Source organism: Capsicum annuum, chromosome 12 (assembly GCF_002878395.1).
Source record: "Capsicum annuum cultivar UCD-10X-F1 chromosome 12, UCD10Xv1.1, whole genome shotgun sequence".
Taxonomy (NCBI): domain Eukaryota; kingdom Viridiplantae; phylum Streptophyta; class Magnoliopsida; order Solanales; family Solanaceae; genus Capsicum; species Capsicum annuum.
Genome location: NC_061122.1, coordinates 128,039,477 through 128,061,712, shown reverse-complemented (window position 1 = coordinate 128,061,712; position 22,236 = coordinate 128,039,477). Strand labels below are relative to the sequence as shown.

The 22,236-nt window shown below is 35.1% G+C and overlaps 1 protein-coding gene and 1 long non-coding RNA gene across 5 annotated transcripts; one reads left to right on the top strand and one right to left on the bottom strand.

Moving 5' to 3' along the window:
- Positions 1–14,122: 14,122 nt before the first annotated feature.
- On the bottom strand, positions 14,123–17,496 carry LOC107856699. Of its 4 annotated transcripts, none has more exons than XM_016701680.2 (5): positions 17,057–17,496; positions 16,441–16,673; positions 16,050–16,130; positions 15,159–15,509; positions 14,123–14,339 (listed from the first exon to the last, which is right to left on the bottom strand). In XM_016701680.2, the coding sequence occupies exons 1-5, from the start codon at positions 17,187–17,189 to the stop codon at positions 14,238–14,240; spliced, it is 900 nt and encodes a 299-aa protein (XP_016557166.1). In that variant the 5' UTR covers positions 17,190–17,496; the 3' UTR covers positions 14,123–14,237. The 4 variants fall into 4 exon arrangements, with proteins under 4 accessions (XP_016557166.1, XP_016557167.1, XP_016557165.1 ...); XM_016701681.2 differs by having other exon boundaries at positions 14,123–14,483; positions 16,438–16,673; positions 17,057–17,480; XM_016701679.2 differs by having other exon boundaries at positions 16,438–16,673; positions 17,057–17,480.
- On the top strand, positions 17,479–19,032 carry LOC124889233. Its single transcript, XR_007047918.1, has 2 exons — positions 17,479–17,911; positions 18,489–19,032. It is a non-coding gene; the product is annotated as an uncharacterized LOC124889233 (long non-coding RNA).
- Positions 19,033–22,236: the final 3,204 nt, after the last annotated feature.

The following is a 22,236-nucleotide window of genomic DNA, read 5'->3' as shown; positions in this document are numbered from 1 at the left end:
ACTCATGCACATGGAGTTTAAGGATAGTTCCACATACCTTAAGTTATTTAGTTCAAAGAATGGAACTCTAGTCTTGACTCTTTTCTTGGGATCTTTGACTTAAAGATTGATTCCTTGCTTTCTTGTTCTTGAAGGAAACCCTAGTTTGATCTTATTTTTTGAGAGTGAAGAGGGAGTTTGGATGTATAAATAATGAGGAATAATATTTTATATAGTGATTAAATTCGTTGGGGAGTTTTTTCTGAAGAGGAAAAATACCAAAACACCTATTTTAAAGCATCCCGCCTTTGAAACTTCAAATTTTGTTCGACGACTTGGTTGACGGATCATCAGGAGGGTGAAAGACCGTCACCTTGACTGTTGGGTCATGTACAGTGACTTAACTCACTATTTAGGGGCGATAGAAGGACTGAAGGTCCGTCGGGTCGGTCTTCGCACCCTTGGCAGATTGACATCTCTATGTAAAATGGGCATAACTTTTTACCCCGATATCGGATTAAGTGGAAATTGGTGGCATTGGAAATAAGAATCAAAGATCTTTCATTTGATATATAGTAGGCCCCCTAATTTGTTATATACAAAATGTTATAATCAATGGATGTTAACCCAAGTTTAGACGCTTACTAAAACTCAATCGATAGGAAAGCTTTCAACTCATCGTTGAGTTAAGGGACCCCTATGATCTCAATTCATGCTCAACTAGATTTACAAACTACATAATTGATTACCATACTACATTTTCCTAGTATTTATAGGATTTTTGAACTATTACACGCAGGAATGATGGTTCACATTCTATCCCAAAATGCGGGTTATTACATGCTCAATAGTAGGCATGCATTCCTCTTCCAACTGAATCTTATGTATAAAGATACCAGGTAGAATGCCTATGATGTCAGCAATCATCCACCGAATGGCCCTTTTGTAGCACCTCAAAACAGAAATAAGAGCTTCAACTTGTTGCACCATCAAATCCATTGCAATAATAACTGGTAAATATTTCTATCTCCTAGAAATATAAACCGCAAATATCTAGGAAGCTCCTTTAGTTCCAACTCAGGTGGACCTTCAATAGACGGCTTGGTAGGTGGTGTTGGACGATTCTTTAAGTCCAAATCCAGCTTCTTAGTAGCATACGAGTTTGACCCCATTTCAATCAAGGCACAAACAGTCTCCTTGTACTCATCAATTTCTTCGCTATTAAAATTCATCACACTATAGCTAATGTCTGCACAACAAACCTTTCCTCAATTGTTACTTCTCTCTCATCTTCATAGAACACATCAATAACTTAAACAATATTCATCTCCTTCTGTTGCTTCATAGATTGGCATAAATCAAAATTGACTTCTCTGTTATTAGTCCTGATTTTCAGCTCATTAAAGTCCAAATCAATTAGCACTCTTCTAGTTGCTAGAATCGATCTACCCAAGATTATGGGTACTTCAAAATTCACCTCATAATCCAGGATTACAAAATCCTAAGGGAATATAAAGCTAGCCACTTTAATAAGAACATCATAAAGAATTCCCATCAGTATTTTTATCAACCTGTCATCCATCAGAAGTCACATATTAGTAGGGGTAGGATCTCCTTAACCCATCTATTTAAAAATTGCCAATGGCATGAGGTTAATGCTTGCTCTAAGATTACGAAGGGCTTTCATAAATTTAAATGATCCGATCATACATAGGACAGTAAATGCTCCTAGATCAGCTTTTTTTTGCATAATTGATCTCATAGCAATAGCGCTATAATGATGAAGATCTGCCTTCTTCTGCAATCTATGTGGAAATGTAGGAGGTATTTTTGGTATTCTTGTTATGGTGGCCTCTACTTTCTTTCCTTTGTATTTCTCAACATCATCAACTTACTTCTGCTTAGATTGATCTTTTATAATTTTCAAGTTTTTAGACTCCACTGGATGTTCATCATCTACTTCTTCTTCTAACTCCACTATATCACCTAGAGCGGGTGTACTCACATAAGGATCTGGTAATATTTAACCACTTCTAGTGGTAATATCCATGCACGAACTATCATTTCTCAGGTTTTACACTGTATCACTTGGCAATGTCCCACTCTCTCTTTGATTGAATGCTACCAATAATTGATTCATCTGTTGTTCCAGATACTTAATAGATGTAGAGTGTGAGTCAACTAATTGACTCATGGATGACAATTCACTCTTCATCTTCTTTACTCCAGCATTAGTTGACTCCACACCTTTCAACAACTTATACATCATATCCTCTATCGATATCTACCTAGAATTATTTGCGACATTGTCATGGCTCCCCGGTGGTATATATAGTCCACTCTTCTCAGTCTTGTTCTTCCATATCCCTTGGTCACGATCTCTATAACTAACCTTGTCATAATAATTCTGACCTTGATTTTCTTGGCTATTGCCTAAAAAAACCCCTGATAATTCAAATAGTTTGCCTCCTCCTTAGAATCTAATTTAGCTCCCCTACTATGTGACCCCACATCTTTTACATTTTTCTGACTTCCCTGATAGTAAGTATTTTGGGAGCAAATCTATCCGTGTCTTTATATGATCCCTATCTTGATCACACTCCTCTTCTTTATGATGTTGCTCAGCCAACATCGCACTAGAATAAGTATTGCTTGTTTCCTTAGAATATCTAGTATGCCAAGCTCTACTTATCTCCTCTAACATCTCTATAGCTTCAGTAACAGTAAGCTCCTCTTGTAGCATTATCTATAATTAGCTTTGTAATTGAATTCAAAGCCCTGTAGAATGTTTCCATCAAATGCTTATTAGTCATCTTGTGATTTGGGCATTGAGTTAACTTCTTTTTGAATCTTACCTATGTCTCATGAAGAGCTTCATTAGGCAATTGCCTAAAATTTCTAATCTCATCCCTCAACTATAACATTCTGGAAGGTGGAAAGAACCTTTCTAGGAAAGGTCCTTTTAATTGCCTCCAATTTGTTATAGAATCGGGCGCCAGCTCATTCAGCCATATAGTTGCCTCCCCAGACAAAGACAGTGGAAACAATCTCCAAATAATAGTATTTTGTCCCACTCTAGGATTATCAAACAACTTACAAATATTGATAAAATACACCAAATATAGATTCGGATCATCACAAGGCAATCTACCAAAAAGTCCCTTTAGATTGAGCATTTGGATCATAGTACTGGTGATATAAAATTACACCCCACGAGCTAGTGGTGGTGGAGCGATTTCTCCTGTAGCTCCATCTCTATCCAAATTATCATTATCCTCATCAATAAGGGTGAATTACAGTAGGCTATTGGTGCATTCTACCTCTTACTTGTCGATTTTCATTTGCTGGTATAATATTTTCAGCACGGTCCTTATTCATAGGATCAACCAACTCATCATCACATAAATCCTCATCATCCTCATTAGGTACACACCCTAGTAATCTAGTATTTTTTGGTTCACTTAAACATTAGCCAAAACGGCCAGTCTTGCAGCTTCTTATTGTTCAGCCATACTTCCAATTTTTTGAGGTTCTGGGTTGAATGGTAATAATGGTCCTCCTGATCTTTTGGTTTGTGAAATGCATAATAACCAACCTACAAATATCAAAGAAAACAAATAAAAGTAAAATTAGGAAACTTAACTAAGAGTCAATTAACATAGATATACTTAATTGACAATCGTATTTCCCGGCAATGGCGCCAAACTTTGATACGCCCAATTGTACCTCTCTTATGAGAGAGTAACCAGTTGTCATTAAATATATAACCCAACCTAGTTAAGTTATATATTAAATTATGACCGCTTACTCTCATATAAAAGAGGTGTAATTTGAGCGTATCAATGGTGCAATACAAGTGGAAAATCTACCATTTAGAGGTCAAATCTACATTTCTAAATGGATTTATTAAGGAAGATATTTATGTTTAACAACCTAAAGGTTTTATAGTTGCAGGTGAAGAAGATAAGTTGTATAAGCTTAAAAAGGCTCTCTATGGCCTTAAACAATATTCGAGACAGAAGCCTAAATAAGCCTACTTTATACTTCAAAAGAAAAGTTAATGGTAGGTTAATTTTGATATATGTTTATGTTGATGATTTGATGATCACAGGTGAAGATTCGTATGCGATTCAAGAAGTTAAAAATATGATGCTAAATGTTTTTGAAATGTCTGATCTAGGGGAGATGAATTTCTTCCTGGGAATAGAGATTTCTCAATATTTTGAAGGAGTTTTCTTGTCCCAAATGAGGTATGCCTTGAATCTCTTAAAAAGGTTCAAGCGTAATAAGTACAAACCTGTTTCAACTCCACTTGCTGTGAATGAAAAGTTAATGAAGGATGATGGAGAAGAGAGGAAATATTCAAAAGGGTATAGAAGCCTTATTGAAAGCTTGTTGTATCTAACTGCTATAGTCTAGATGTGATGATTGCTACTAGTTTATTATCTCGATATATGCAATGTCCCAACACCAAGCATTTCGGAGCTGGTAAAAGGGTATTGAGGTACATTAGTGGGACAACAAATTATGGAAGTTAGTATAAAAGTGTAGAGAATAGATTTCTTATTTGCCATTCAAATTGTGACTAGGGTGGATGCTTGGACGATTACAAAAGCACATCTGGTTACTCTTTTTTATTTGGTTTAGCCATTTTTTCTTAGATCACAAAGAAGCAGGATATCATAGCTCAATCTTCAGCTGAAGTTGAGTATATGGTTGCTTCCTCTACTACAAATCAAGGTATTTGGTTAAGAAAAATCTTGTTTGAATTGGGTCTTTTTCCAAATAAACCAACAGTGATTCATGTGGACAATAAATCAGCCATTGCTATGGCTGAAAATTCAGTGCAATATGGAAGAACGAACATATTAATATCAGATTTCATGATTTACGAGATTCCAAGAAGAATGGCAAAGTTAAGATGGTGCATTGCTAAAGTAAAGAATAACAAGCCGATATTCTTACCAAGGCTCTTCCTACCAAGAAGTTTGAGTTTCAAAGGTCGTTGCAGGGAGTTCCAATGAAAAATATTAAGAAAGAGTATTAGGAAATAAATATTTCTCTAGAAACTCCTGGTTAGTAGATATTTTTAGTAGACAAGTCTTTTATTTAAATAAGTGGTGGTTAGTTGGCCACATATGTACTTAGTATTGTATGAGATATTTTTTTATTTTATAGCTTGTAATCCTCACACACACTCTATATATTGTAATATCCCATACTTTCTGAGTTCAGCTCAGCTCCTAGTGATTGGATAAGAGGCTAAAATCCTGAAAAAATTTAGCTATATGTTAAGGACTTAGCTATTTTTTAAAGACATTCTAACTTTAAGGAATTTTAAGTTGACCTTCCAGACTTCGAGATGATGGTTTTTGAGTTGATTCATGTTCAGGGGTGTAAGGAGCGTGTCTCGGGTAAGTTTTAGATTTTTGTATGAGGATTAGGTCACGTTTGGATTTCAATATCAATAGCTCAATGCGATTCCATTGCATCGGAACAGTAATGATAATGAGACACTCATTGCATCGCGGTGAAGGTGTATTCATCATATTTTTGATTCATAATTTGAATGAATGTGTCATGATCTTTATCCTAGTGTGTGAAGTTCTTATAAGGTGAAGAATGTTCATAGAAATCACTTAGAGCCAAGTTGGAGCTAAGAACCTTAGATTCATCCAAAGCTTGGTGTTCAATTGGACAAGGTTCAACTTTGAGAGTGTATAACTTTTGATGTATGTAGAATTTTTCAGCTCAAGACCCACCAAATTATAGTTAATTGATTTACCTTTCCAACGATACCGATTTTGTCTTAATCCGATACTCGAGCAGAAAGTTATGATCATTTTTGTCAGAACCAGTAAGCCACCGCGATTATGCCACATCGTGGTGAGCCTTCAAACCGCAATCCCTCTAACGAATTTTTGGTTTAAATGAGTGAGGATTAATTGAGTCTTTTCCTAACTCAACCCAGGGCGTAAAAACACGATGTTAAGTGTCCATTAGGACATTATTTGTCCTCATTCTCCTATTTTACTCTCAAGAACAAACCCTAATCATTCCTCCTCAAGATCATCCATTCCATCACCTCTTCTTCAAGAAAAATCAAGAATTTAAGGTTCCTAATCTAAGAACTTTAAGAAAAGCCTTCAAGAACATTCCCAAGGATTCAAAGTCAAGCTTTTACTTCAAATCAAGCATAATAAGGTATGTGGGGTTATGAACAAGGATACTTTTTCATCCTTGTGCCCAAAACTTGTTTTTAACTTAATATTTCATGATTTGCGAATTAGGGTTCATACCCAAACTATTTTGTTTGGAATTTACAAGTTTACAAGTGGTTTAAATATTGGAGTGCATGTTTATCTCATATATTAATACTTTGACTTGAAGATTTATGTCATGTATTTCACTTTCTTATCATGAATTGATATTGTTAAATGATATCAAGATGATTGTTGAGAATGAAGTTTTATTATGGAATTCTAAAAATTTAAGTACATATGCCTTGAACCCAAGAATGAGTTTTGAGATTTTAAGAAGATTATCATCTTAAGCCTTTTTTACAAGGTATTTACCAAGATTTAAGAAAGAATTGACTTTTGATCCTAAACTAAGATAAGGAATCCACATTATTCATATAATTTATGAATTAAAGCAAAAAGAGAAGCATAACTGGTTTTTTCTTAAAAATCCTTGTGCTATTTTAAGGTGGATTTCCTAGTCTAAGAGATAAGTATAGGCATATTATTTAGCACCGAGTTGGGTATGCTTTCAAAGGTCTCATACCTCAAAACTACGTGCCACCATAGGTTTAAGTTCCCATAGTGGTCTAAGTCTGTGATCACTTAAGATAAGGTTCTATTTTGATGGCAAGGGTATGGCAGCTCTCCTCAACGTGGGTAAGATGTTCGAATCTATGATGGCTTATATGCTTTTTGTCGGTTAGAAGAAACTCCAAATAGAAAGAGTAAAAATATAACTTTTAGAACTAAGTGTTATCGTTTACAAAGATTATCTATGTTTTACATACTCATGTTTTATTATTTCGCAGTACATATTTTATTCCAGCCAAGGTAAGCCATTTATCCTTAGCATGTATCATTTGAATGTTTTGCATGAATATTGAACTTTTTGTTTACTTATGCATTCACCCTCATATGCTCATTATATTCTAAAAGTACTGATCCACATATGCGTCTGTGTGCTACATTGTTTGATAATGTAAGTACAAGTTGTAGCATACACATCATAATTAGATAGTTGCAGTTTGCAGTTAGCAGACGACGAGCCCTTTTGATTAAAGGGTTCGAGTCAATTATAGTTCGAGTAGCATTTTGTTTTCTTTATTTAGACATACTTATTTGGGATAGCTGGGGGCCATGTCCCAGCTACCTATATTCAATACTAATAGAGGCTTCATAGATAGTTAGTGGAGTTGACATATTTGATCCCAGTTTTATTTTATACAATCATAGTTGTAATCATTTCAATGTAGTTTTGTACTGATCATATTAATAAAATATTTATCTTCCACATTATTTTTTCAGACTCATGTATTTTATTTAGTTGCTCATGAGTTATGTCAGTACAAGGGTTAGCTTAGGATCACTTATGGTCCTAAGCACCGTGTGATGACTAGGGGGTAGCCTTGGGTCATTACAAACTTGGTATCAGAGCATAGAGTTCAAGTGTCCTAGGGTGTCTATGAAGCCGTGTCTAGTACAGTCTTGCAAAATGGTACAGAGACATCTGTACTTTTTTTCGAGAGACTGCAATGCATTTAAGAAATATCTCCTTTCTTTCATGCTCTATATTGTGTTGTAAAGTTCTTTTCTCAGAAAATTCTATCGATTTGTGTGTTACTCCATAATTATCCATCAATTTTATACTCCATAATTCTCTATCTATGTTATATTTTTGAGATAACATAATTAGCAAGTTCGAATTCCTCCCAAGATGATGCTCTCAGATTTACTATCAGTAACTTCAGAAGTCATACAAGGGGCTTGAGAGGAGCTCTCTAGTGTGTTATAAGTTCCTTAAATAAAAAGTTAAGTCCTCATCCATATAAGTTGTTTAGTTAAGATAGAATACGATATGCATTCATATTCCTCATTATTCCTTCAATATAGATAGTGCATAAAAGGGGATAGTATGAACCTACATTGCTGAATAGAGTTTGCATTTAAGGGATATTTCTACCTGGAGTGTTATGATTTATAAGTAGTAGAACCTTCTTATAGTTGGAAGTACGGGTATAGAAGTGTAATGACAAGAAAAGTTGGAATGACGATTGATAAAAAGTATAGAGATAAACTTATGCATGCTTTCGAGTTTGTGTTAAGGTGATAGGTTATTGTGTGCCAACTTAGAGGTAATGAATGTGGTACAAGTTCCTTGGTAAAAGGTAGAGAAAGAGTTATTAGTTAAGGTGAATTGTTACTAGCTTGAAGTACAAAAAGAGTTATTGATGGTAATTATTGTGTTAGAAAAGTATAGGTTATTAATGAAAATATTTAGTGGTTGAGTATTGTTAATGTAGGTTTCCCCGCGTGGTTGTGAAAAAATGAAATTGGTTGAGGTTTGTAGAGATAAGGGTATAATTTAGATATATGAATGGATAAGTAATAGAGATGTGTGGAAGAGGGCTGTACTTATGGACTGTAATTAGATAGACTGTAAGATTATGATCAAATATTATTGTTATTATGAGGTTCTAGTCAGCTAGTGTTTCTTGATGTTTTATTTTATAACTTCTAGGAAAAATAGTATGTAAGGTTGGGTTGTTAATCATTCCTAGCACTAGACACTAAATTTGAACATTAAAAGATCATAAAGAGGGAAATAATGATTGCTTGGTTGGTGATGCTAGTTATATGGAAGTGATCTAGTAGGCTTGAGCAATGTATGCAAGAGTTTAAGTTCATGTATTCGTAATTAAGTATGATATAGAGGAGTTCCTAAGGTGATATGGGGCTATATTATTTTCGAAGTTTATTAAGTATTGTGTGAGGTTAATAGTACCCTTTAGTGGTTAAGTGGAAGAAGGCTAGCTATATTGTACATGGTGTTAGTAATAGACAAGCTGAGGAGTTATGGATAGTTTGTGGTGAGTCTTTTAAGTATGATTTTGATTCTTATGGTTTGTAAAAATATAATTTGGAGATGCGATCTTGGTAGGCTATGATTACATGTTTAGTGAGGCAAGTATAGTTGTCGAGTTAATAGAGTGTAAGTCTATGATGATGACTATTAATGCTAAGAAAGCTAAGGGTGGTATGTACTAAGAGAGTGAGCAAGAATGAAGTTAGTATGGTTAATTAAATGTTTGGGGATATCTATAGTAAGTGTTGGAATCTACGTTTGAATCTTTGAAGATTGAGCTAATAAAAATAAAAGCTAAAGCTCTAGATGATGTGAACTGAGGGTATGGTGATACTCATGAAGATTCTAAGCTAGTAAGTGTTCAAGTTATTATATAATGACTATTGGGCTATAGAAATATAGAGTTGTATCTCAAAAGAAAGTATTAGTAGTGGGTTTCACACTCTCAGGTGTACTCATTCTGGGTAAGTTTATTATTTATGTGCATTGTTATACCCCAAACTCTAGAGTAAAGTGGTTACAGTTTAGATTAGAGTTTAGTAAAGAGTTCCACAGACTTAGAATGATGGCTTAAAGCTAAGGGGGGAGATTAACAAGGAACAAAGTCAGGCCCCCAAATTCTAGTAGTAATGCCAATATGTTGCAGACAGCAGTAAGGGAGGATGATGCCCAGCCTATTCTTATCTAGGTGCAAAGTTTTCAGTCATCACAATACCTACCTATGATACACTTCTAATGATTAACAAGATTCAGTTTATGTCATGAATGCCCTCGGTTTAGATCTCTTTAATGAATTTATGCCTTTGACATTCTATTCCTCAGGCCTCAGTTAAGTGTCAAAGTTATGTATAGTATTTCTTTGTGCTTTAGGTCCTTATGTGTTAGCCTTTTAGTGACCTCTTCTTATGTAAATATAGTGGTGATGATAATAGATAAGCAATGGTTTAGATGAGAGAGAGTTGATGATCCTTATTAAGAAAGATTATTTATGATTTTCTAGCTAAGGCTAAAGGATAAAGGAATATTAAGGTAAATCCTTAGAATATGTCATAGTTAGTTGAGAATTCTGAGTATGTCTTCTTAAGCATAGTGCAAGAAAGTGGTTGTTGATAGAGGTTTAGAGAATATGATAAAGATGTCTTTATGGGTGTTTTCCTTGAAGTTCACATGTAGTTATAATGATAGTATTGAATGTCATGTTGGGATATAAGTGGAGGAATGCAATATACGCTAGTGAATCCATAGTAAGAGTTTAGAGTTAGTCATTAAAGTCGTAAGGCATGTTATGCTTAGGGTGTGAGCTCTGGAAGAGATATATAAGATTGAACCATGTGGTTTAGACTAGTATTATGGTGTAGCGTGTTGTATCTTGTGATTTCAAGTTAGGCTTGATCGTGGTAAGAGAATTTAGTTTAGTTTAGACTTTAGTAGATGGATTCATCGATGCCATATGAAAATTATAAGTTAAATCAAATGAGTATGGTATTTAAGGGGATAGTATAGTTAAGGGAGTGTTTGAGAAGTGTTGCTAAGCTTGAAAGTAAGAAGTTTCATTGCTTAAGGCCTAAAAATTCTATTCAACCTTATGATTTATATGTCTATGTTCCATGATATAATGTTGTATCAATGTTGTGATTCCTTAGTCAGATGTTTGTTCAAATCATGCCCAAAATTCTTTGCTCCATAATATTATTAGAAATTTCTTAGAAGAGTGTTGGAGAAATACTCCATTTGAGTATGGTCAGTCAGTATAGTCAGGTCCATAGAGCCTGCGATCCAGTTTAATAATCAAGCAGATAAGCTTCTATGGCTTTCGAACTTTCCCTTTAGTCTTACTACCCAAAGTTTCATGAGTAAGGCCATTCCATGAGGTAAAATATTCAAATTCATGCAAATTATGAATTCATCTCAGTTCATGCATCATGCATGTTCAGTATATGATCTTATTTACTTTAGTACAGTACTCTCAGTCTAACTAGTCTCATTCGAGGATAAATGTTCCCAAGGGGGAGATATTGTAATACCACATACTTTTTTGAGTTTAGTTTAGCTCTTAGTGCTTGCATAGGAGGATAAAAGCCTGAACAAATTATTGCTATGTGTTTAGGAATTAGCCATTTTTTAAGACCTTCTAACTTCGAGGAATTTTAAGTTGAACTTCCAGACTCTAAGATGATGGTTTTTGAGTTGATTTATGTTCAAGGGTATGAGGAACCTGTCTCAAGTAAGTCTTGGATTTTTTGATGAGTATTGGTCACATTTGGATTTCAATTCGAGTTGATCAAGGAAATTCCACCGCGTCAAGCTAGGAATAGCAATGAGACACTCATTGCATCGCGGTGAAAGTGTATTCGCCATGATCTTGATTCATAATTTGAATACATGTGTCATGATCTTTATCCTAGTGTGTAAAGTGATTATTAGGTGAAGAATATTCATAGAAATCACTTAGAGCCAAGTTGAGCTAAGAACCTTAGGTTCATAGAAAGTTTGATGTTAGATTCTACAAGGGTCAACTTTAAATGTGTATAACTTTTGATGTATGTAGAATTTTTTGGCTCAATACCCACAAAATGGTAGATAATTGAGTCAGCTATCCAAAGATACCAATTTCTCCTTAATCCGATACTCGAGCAGAAAGTTATGATCATTTTCGTCAAAAACAGTAAGCCACCGCGATTATGCTGCATCGTGGTGAGCCTTTAAACCACAATGCGGGTTACAAATTTTTGGTTTAAATGAGTGAGGATCAATTGAGTCTTTTTCCGCCTCAACCCAGGTCGTAAAAACACAATGTTAAGCATCCATTAGGGCATTATTTATCCTCATTCTCCTATTTTACTCTCAAGAACAAACCCTAATCATTCCTCTTCAAGATCATCCATTCCATCACCTCCTCTTCAAGAAAAATCAATAATTTAAGGTTCCTAATCTAAGAACTTTAAGAAAAGCCTTCAAGAACATTCCCAAGGATTCAAAGTCAAGCTTTTACTTCAAATCACGCATAATAACGTATGTGGGGTTATGAACAAGGATACTTTTTCATCCTTGTGCCCAAAACTTTATTTTAACTTAAGATTTCATGATTTGTGAATTAGGGTTCATACCCAAACTATTTTGTTTGGAATTTACGAGTTTACAAGTGGTTTAAGTATTGGAGTGCATATTTATCTCATCTATTAATGCTTTGACTTGAAGATTTATGTCATGTATTTCACTTTCTTTTCGTGAATTGGGATTGTTAAATGATTTCAAGATGGTTGAGAATGAAGTTTTATTATGAAATTTTGAAAATTTAAGTACACATGCCTTAAACCCAAGAATGAGTTTTGAGATTTCAAGAAGACTATGATCTTAAGCCTTTTTTATAAGTTGTTTACCAATATTTAAGAAAGAATTGATTTTTTATCCTAAACTAAGATAAGGAATCCACATTATTCATATAGTTTATGATTTGAAGCAAAAAAAGAAGCATAATTGGCTTTTCCTTACAAACCCTTGTGCTATTTTAAGGTGGATTTCCTAAAGTCTGAGCGATAAGTATGGGAGTAGTATTTAGCACTGAGTTGGGTATGATTTCAAAGGTCTCATGCCCCAGAACTACGTGCCACCATAGGCTTAAGTGCCCATAGTTGGCTAAGTCAGTGATCACTTATGATAAGGTTCTATTCCGATGGCCCGGGTCGGATAGCTCTCTCCAACTTGGGTAAGACGTTGGACTCCATGACAACTCACAAGGTTTATGTCGGTTAGAAGAAACTCCCAACAGAAAGAGTAAAAGTGCAACTTTTAGAACTAAGTGTTATGGCTTACAAAGATTATCTGTGTTTTACATACTCATGTTTTATTATTTTGCAGTACACGTTTTATTCGAGCCAAGGTGAGCCATTTACCCTTAGCATGCATCCTTTGAAAGTTTTGTATGAATATTGAACTTTTGTTTTTACTTATGCATTCACCCGCACATGCTCAGTACATTCCAAAAGTACTGATCCAAATATACGTGTATGTGCAACATTGTTTGATAATGTAGGTATGAGTTGTAGCATGCACATCATAATCAGACAGATACAGTTTCCAGTCAACAGGTAATGAGCCCTTTTGATTCAAGGGTTCGAGTCAGTCATAGTTCGAGTAGCATTTTATTTTCTTTATCTGTAGCCTAGAAGGAAAAAAATGTTGATTAGGACTAGTAGTCAATATTTTAAGGACCACAATGTTTTTTTATCAAGACTATTAGTCAATGTTTTAAGGACCACAATGACACTAGAAATGCTGATAATCAAATGGCTATACTATGAGTTATTTTGAGATAAACTTGGCTATACCTGATGTTTACACCACACTACAGTCGTATTGATTTGGGATAGCTGGGGTCATATCCCGGCAACCTATATCAATACTAGTAGAGGCTTCATAGATAGTCAGTAGAGTTGACGTATTTGATTCTAGTTTTGTTTTATACAATCAGAGTTGTAATCATTTCAATATAGTTTTGTATTGATCATATTCGAAAAAGATTTATCTTTCATATTATTCTTTCAGACTTATGTATTTTATTCAGTTACTCATGAGTTATGCCAGTACAAGGGTTAGCTTGGGATCACTTGTGGTCCTAAGCACCGTGTGACGATTAGGGGATAGCCTCGGGATGTTACATATATGAATCCTATGTAATGAACTATCTAGAGCATTAAGAAGAGTACTCAACAAGTTTCAGCTTATTCTTCTTTCTTTACAATTTTTTCTGGAAGCAATTTACAACTCCATTTTACTACTGTTTCAGCTTGTAGCTTTTTCAATTCTTCTTGCCTTTTTCGTGACACAGGCTGATGCACAGAAGGCTTTTATACTACAACAGATAGATGAGGTTATATGTGAGATTAACCAGTATACAGAGTTCCAAAAAGATGGTAAAGTGTAGAGGTTTTATCCTACATTTATGTTCTTAGTTTCTTCTTGATTAGGCTTTGTAGATAGTCTAAGTTTTAATTGTGTGGTCAGCTACATTGTAAAGTTTGAACTGGTGATTTGTCTGTGGTAATAAAGTATACAGTATATTGCCAAAAAAAACTATGAATGCATATGTATCAAGATACAAAAATAAACAATTAATAATTACAATATACTAAAAGCTTATAGCATCTTGGATCTCATAAAGTCGTCTTCAAGAACTGTACGACAAAATATATAACTGCCAGCAGCAATGCAATTTGGTAAAAATCCCTCTGGAAACTGTCATCCCTTTGAAAGAACTGGATCCTCGTATGAACACACAATATTCGTCAGAACAAATTTTGCGAAAAGTTACTTCATATATAAACATACTCTCCAAGTTATAGCTCCCTACGTATGTAACTATTAATTTCATTTGTCCCAATTTATGTGATGGTATTTGACTGCATCAAAAAAATTTGGGGTCAGAGACAAATTATGGACATTTATATGCCATAAATAATCTCATTAAGGGTAAAATAAGAAATTTAAAATTAAATTATTTCTAAATAAAAAAGTATGACATTTTTCTTTCCAGTAGACTTAAAAAGGAATTGTGTTACATAAAATGGGATGGAGGAAAGAATTAATAGACTACGACCTGTAACATCAAGTCAATGTTATTAATGTCAAATGGGGTAGGCTGGAGCAGGTGAAGTCTTAAACTGCAAAATATTTACTCGAGGAAAGGATTAATAGACTACCACCTGTATCATTACATCAACGTTTGGAATGTCAAACGGGGTAGGCCGGAGCAGGTGAAATCCTAAACTGCAAAATATTTACTTTGCCCCGGCAGCCCAGCATGCTCTTGTTAGCAAGCTTTTTTTTGTTTTAAACTCGCCTCGCATAAACTTATCCATTTTATTTTACTTTTATTTATGCCCAACTTTTTGAAAAATGAGCCTAAAACAGTAAAATTTATTAATTTTCATTTAATCCGCCTCCGTCCTGTCCTGCCCCGCACCTGCTTCACCCTATGGCAATCTTAATTGAGACAATAAATTTTGACAGAAAAGTACCATAAACTAAATAGAACTTCAAGATTTGAGGCTTGAATCTTTAATAAGAAAAAGTACCTTTGCTGGATCACCATAAGGGTCGGGATAGACATCCATGTTTTTATTCTCTTTAGCAGATTTAGAACTCAAGTCCTTCACAAAATCAGCAACATCTTTTCCCGCTTCAACTGTTGCAAAGAGTCGTCGCGATGCCCAGAAATAAGCTTGAGCAATGATAGATGATCCGGATAAATCCCACTGCTCTTCATGCTCAACTACTTGCCCACTTATTTGATTCAAACTGAATCTTGAACTCACTTTGATGATCAGATCCCCTCCGATGCTAGCAAGTATAAACTTTGGTTTTCCTTTTACTGTCCACTTAATATTCAGCACACTTGTTGACAACATCACCATTTCTTGCACACTCTGCAACGCAATACAAAACATTTGTCTAGAATATGTTTGTTGTATGCTACAGACTAGGTAAAGATACCGATGATCGAAAGGTGTAAACGACCTACTTTCAGGCCAGTGGCTTAGCTATATGGTCCCAAGGGGGTTCAATTGAATCATTTTTGTTGAAAATTTATAATTTGAAAACAGGGTAAAAAGTCTTTTATTCCAATCACCTCTAGGCTTGACCTAAGGAATCTTCTAGTATTGCCAAAGTTGAATTAATATTGCTTTAAGTCGCGAGTCTGAACCCTTATTGTGGCATTTCTTTTATCCCATTATTAGAATCCTTAACTCTGCCACTGCTCTAGATATTAGGCCGAGACTTGAATGTGTCCTCATTTTCTCAAAATAATTTTAAGTTCAAGTTGTCAAGTACTTGATAGACAAAACAAAAACATGCTAAACAAATCAGAGACATGTTAAAATGTACAAATTTTTATTTATGATAACAGGCTCTTGGGCCTCATTTTTTAATTTTTTTATTTTTTAAAAGAGATGTTCAAAAGCTACCGTTTTAGGATTTTGTAGTGCATCAGTTATCCACAATGGTCTCCTGTACTTCTCTCGCCCCATGAAACTTCTCACTGGATCCTGCATTTCATTGTGTGACACTATATTATATATATAGTCCATATAATTTAAACTATTGGTAAAATATGGCATATGAAATTATTTCTATATAGAAGCAACTTGCACCAGTAAATGAACCAGGATATAATTGATGTTAGACCCAATCATAACTCTACAACCATAACCGAAATTTGATTATTTGCAAACCTTGTTTGCTTGTTTGTGAATGTCTTATCCAATTAGTTATGAACTTATATACAACAAGGTATGATATTATTCGTTTACGGCTAAAACATGTCACGTCGTTATGAGTATCTCAGCATACAACTACCTTGTAGTTGACAGCCACAGCAAAGGTACCAAGGGCACGATTGCCTTCACGAAGTTCAAGAATATCTCGAACAAGCTGCCTAGCAGTAGCTTCAACAGAGGGGCTGCTAATGCATTCAAATTCATTGCAAAGTTCCCCAAAATTCATTCCATCTACCAGCTTATCACCATCCGAATTTTCCATTGCTGCTGCATCTTCCGTAGATAACTCTGTTCTATTGGAGTCCTTGACGACTGCCACACATTCAATAAAACATTTTTTACACAGGGTATAGGTATGTACGTGTGTGAGAAAAATTGCTACAGTTTTGACAAATATTAAGTTCGAATACAGAATTGCAAAACTGAAATGGTGAAAACATAAAGATTAAACACATCGAGTTTAAATCCTGATAGTGTCTCAACGCAAGTATCTTACACTCCCTTTGTCCAATTTATGAGACACTATTCCTTTCTAATGTAATTTAACTTTAAACTTTCACAGCTATACAAATACCTATCTCTTATTTTTAAAAAATTCAAAATCTTTTCTTATTCTAATTAAACTTTGTAACCAGTCAAACATGTATTAGGACAGAGGAAGTAATATTTATAATGAAAGGAAGTGGCAGATTTACCTCGGCAGGAAAACCTATGGGGTTGATGAATGGAAATAGGCCAGCCATTAATATTATTATTAATGTTGTGGAAGGAATAAAGTTTGTAAGTGGGAGGAGAAGGAAGAAGAAGAAGAAAAGAAGAAAGGCTCATCTCGTTTGTTTCCCCATAATTACTAGTCAGCTAAGGGATGAGATGCAGCTTCTCTTTGATTCTCTTTCGCTCCCAATCTCTATATTTGGATAAGGTGCGATTTTGTTTATGTGGTTCTTGACTTTCTCGTTTAGCTCTAATATATTTCGTTCTTATTTAGCTGGGGACATCTTATAATCTGCCCAAATTTCTTGAAATTTTCTACAAGTTCCTGATTTCCTAATCATTATTCCATTCTTTTCACTGAAATTAAATCTGCAGCCACCTAGTTTTAAAGAGAAGATTTTTTGGAACTTGAGATACAGTCGCAATATTGGTGTAGTTATAAAGACATAGGATTATTTGATATGTGGATTAAATTATTCGGAGATCGTAATTTCCTGACTAATTTATCCCAATATCAAGATGGGATAAAATAATCCCAAGGTGAATAAGATAAGGTAGAATGTCCTAAGATTAAGCCTAAAATAAAATCAATACTACATTCGGCAGACAATATAAATTTATCTTAGGACGTGTTAGGAGGGATTGCCCCAGACTTAGGGCGGGGGCAGCATCAGAGTTTTCAGCTACCCATTAGGGCAGCTGTACAGTTAACTATGAGTGATGGTGGTTCACAGGTAGATAGAGGTGTGCCACAGACTGTCAAGGTGGTGGTAGAGGAGTTATCCGGGGCAGAGGATGATTGTTCACATTGTCATTCATTCACAAGTATATCAGAGGTAGAGGCCTCTAATGCAACTCTCACGGTTATATTCCCAATATGTCATTGACCTGCTACTGTTTTGTTTGGCCCTAGTTTGGTTTTTTCCTATTTATCTGCATATTTTGCATCAGATCTTGATATGAGTGTGATTCTTTTTTTATGCCTATACATGTTTCTACCTTCGTGTGTGATTTCTTAGTGGTGAATCAGGTGTATCGATTCTATGTTGTGACCTTGTTGCGCTATGACACGTGGTTTGACTTAATTTTTCTTGATATCGTCGATTTTTGTAACGATCTATTCAATTATTACTGAAAATATTTGTAGTAGAAGCATATGAATCTTATTCGTCATAGGTATTCGGATCAATTCCTTGGAATGAAAATGCATTAGTTATGAATTAAGGTCATACAATAACTCTAGCACAAAGTTATAGTAGGAAGTTTCCTTACCAATTTAGTTTTGGGCTAAGTTAAAACTAGGGTCGACTGATGTACTATAGAAACATACCACTTTCGACGCTTAAAATATGAAAATATGCAAGTTTCTGAGATATTTTATTAGATATGATGTATTTTGGGTATGTTTTGCAGGAAATTAGATTTTGGAAGCTAAGTTCGTGAAAAAAAGGAAAAAGGTGTTTTTGGCTACTTATGTGATCAATATTGGGTGTTCGTGACACTTCTCGACTGGTTCATGACCAAAACATGTGCAGGAGTTGAAGAAGAGTTGAAAAATAACTTCTGGCACTTGCTAAGTCAACATGCACATCGCATGTGGGCAAAGCATGTGTCAGAGGTCCAAAATCTCGAGAGCTAACCTATAGGAAATTATGGTCTAGGCACATGTGGTCACCACATGCACCCATCCTCACGTCGCATGTACCATATGCGCCCAAGGACAGGCCGCATGGGGAGACCACATGTAGCCACTGATCCTTTTTTCTCCTATTTCGTTTGGGATTTGGTTTTAAGATTTTCTCATGTACTATAAATACCCCTTATGTGTTTTTTAGTAGAAGTGTCATACTTTTGATACTTACATACATATTTTGATTTCGAGAATCGATTTTATTCTTGGAATTTTCTTGTATTGATTTCCGTTGATTAATTCAGTTACTGTTTTGGGTTTTTACTTGTAATTATTGTGATTTCATCTTATGCTTTCAATCATGTATTTTGTTGATTACTTCACAAGCACGAGCGGCTAAAAACCCTTTGCTAGGGTTGTGCAAACCCTGGCGGATTGATAAAGTAGGGAAAGTGCTATTGCTGTTCTGAACCGATACCCATGCATGCATTGTATTATCTTCACTTTAATAGTTATCTTAGCGGCTGCAAACGTTAGGATCCAACCTAAATTATTGCTACTTACTCCTAAAGAAGAGTAGTGACTAGGAAAAGATAATGGCAACAATAATTTGGAGTTTAACTGTCGATCCCACGCTACTAGGTTTTATCTAAGTAAGATGGTTAGATTTAATATAATAACTAGAGACTCAAAAGGTAATAGTTAACTGGGATCAAGATAAAGTTTAGTAAGGCGACATCTGGAGACTCAAAAGGTAAAGGGTGAAATCCTTCTTCTCGTCCAAAAGACTGTAGAAGGTACATAACTTATTGATTCTGCATGCAAGTTATCAGGTTGGTTCAACAAAGCACAATAAGCCTACGGATTTGAGAAGCCAGTGGAAACATAATCCTAGTGTTCACCTATGACTGATTACAATCAAAGTTGATATTCGCCCTTTGTTCGATATTACTACTCAAAACCCCCCATTTACTTTTCCAATTCTACCTGTTGATTACAACAGCTGAGAGCCTTGATTCTATGTATTACCTTGGGACTAAACCCCAGCCGTTGTTGGGATACTATATTTGGCAGTGACTGTATCATCTTCAGAGTGGAGGCGTAGCTTGGGCATAACCAAATTTTTGCACTATTATCGAGGAATACAATGTTGATTTGTGAATTAAAGTTGTTGCAGTTTTTGAGTTTTTTTTTAATTTTTATTTTTAGTTGGGTATACACCAATGTATGCCTAACACACGGAGTAGAGGCAATCCCTTACTCCCAATAAATTAGAATACTGAGAGGATCCTACAAACACCTAGTAGGACGATAAAACAAAAAAGAAATGATATTCCTGAAGGGGTTCGTGATGATGTACCTCTCTCTCCTCCCGAAGGAGTACAAGATAGTGTTAATCGATAGACTGGTGAGCTTTTAGCTTGAGCTAAAAACAAAAGGAGGGCAACAAAAGAAGCTTAGTGGGTAAGTAGGGAAGTAGAGCTAGCTAAGCAAAGACAAGAAGCAGATAGTCGAGCAGCACTCGATGGAAATCAGAACAGAGCTAGAGGTGCTCGTGTTCAAGTTATCCCAACATATCTATATGTGCAGCCATATATATCATGACCCAGGGCTACCCCTTAGTCGCAATAATAGTGGTTACGGTCACAAGGGACCACAAGCTAACCCATGAGCTGGAACCTACTGTGAGTACTAATAAATTGATAATAAAACATGTATGTGGAAGATAAACTAATAAGGCCAAAATCAATCTAAAAAAGTAAAAGCATGATTCAATCACAAGTTTGTAAATATCTGATAACAATGCTGAAAATGCAACTGACAATAATGATAACTGACTAACTGACTGTCTGAATGTCTGAAATCGTCTAAACTGACTGAGGATTTGATGGGACAAGCCCTAACTAACTCCAACTGACTAACTGTAAAAAATACAGAAATAACTAAATAAACATAACTAGTTCTTGATATATGAGGACTCACCACTACTACTGCTACTGAAGCGTTAGACTGTCTAAGTACGGTCGAAAAAGTGAGTGTCCTAACCTATGATATAATACATCATAGCATAAAGAAGTGTATGCGGTCACTACATTGAATGTACTAGTATATGAGATGAAGTTGGGCTGATATACATGGGTTACTGTACATATAAAATATGGAATAACTGAATAGAATGAAATAACTGAACATGAATGCATTACAATAGAAATACCTGAGAATGTAAGACCAAGCATATATATATAAATTTTTGAAATAATCTGCAAACTGAAATACTGAAATTTGATAACTGAATGACTGGTAATCTGTATGCTTTGGTCAAGCAAACCTGAATTGATTTCTGGACTGAATACTACACTGACACTGTGTTAGGTATTATCTAACCGACATGCCCCAAATTGAGCTAATCGGGGTCCAACCTATAACCCTAGTTGGAAGGGTGTCAGTACCGTGCCATGGGTACTAACACTGGCTGTGTGGATCCACTAAACTGGTGTCCTAAAGTACCAGGGCGTCAAGCCTAAACTGATGGGTAACCTCTGAGATAAAGTCAAGCCTATACTGATGGGTGACTCTTCATATCCTATGCTGGCTAAGTAGTTCTGGAATACAGAGACAACTACTAATGAATCTGCCTAACTGATGGGGAAGTCGACATCCCTACAATCGCTCGGTGCTAAATCTTACTCCCAACTAAACTGACACTAATTACTGGATTGAACTAAGCTTAACTGAACAAACAACTATTTATAATAACTAACTGAATGACAATGCTCATGGTTTAACTGAAATCATTCTGAAGATATTGAAATTATGTAAACAAATAAGTATCGGATGGAAATAACAATGATGACATAAATATCTTTAAAATCCATAGTAGGGGATCATCACTCAAAACCCAACATTTAGACATTTCATCAAACACGTGAGAGTCATGAATTTAAGCATGGTAATGGGTAAAGCATGCAAGAATAACATAATTACAATACTAAAATCATGAATTAGGGATTTCAATGTTCAAAACATGTAATGTCTTATCCCATCGAAAACACTTGTAAACATAACTCCAAATCAAAATCAATAATATCTTCATGAAGATAATACAACTTGAACATGTAAAAACTCATAATTTAAAAATAAAAAGGGATTCTTTGACTCCATGGGTGAAAATGGCACATGGATGAACATCACACATACTTTAAACCCTTAATCTTGCAATAGAAACACCAATCTTGATTCCTTCTTGAATGTTCTTAGATTGGGGAGCTTGAATTCTTGGTTTTCTTAGAGAGAAAGTAATGGAATTTGTTGATCTTGGGGGAGAAGAGGATTTATTTTTGAGAGAAAATTGGAGAAGATGGGTAGATAATGCCCTAACTATAGTTATAATTCGTGAATTGAGAAATTGGGTTAAGGGGAAAAGACATGATTGTCCTTCAGACAATTAAATTCATAATAGGATTACGGATTGCATAGTTGCCGCGACGCGGTAGTTGTGCCATCCTCGTCTGGAATCGCAATGAGTTGATG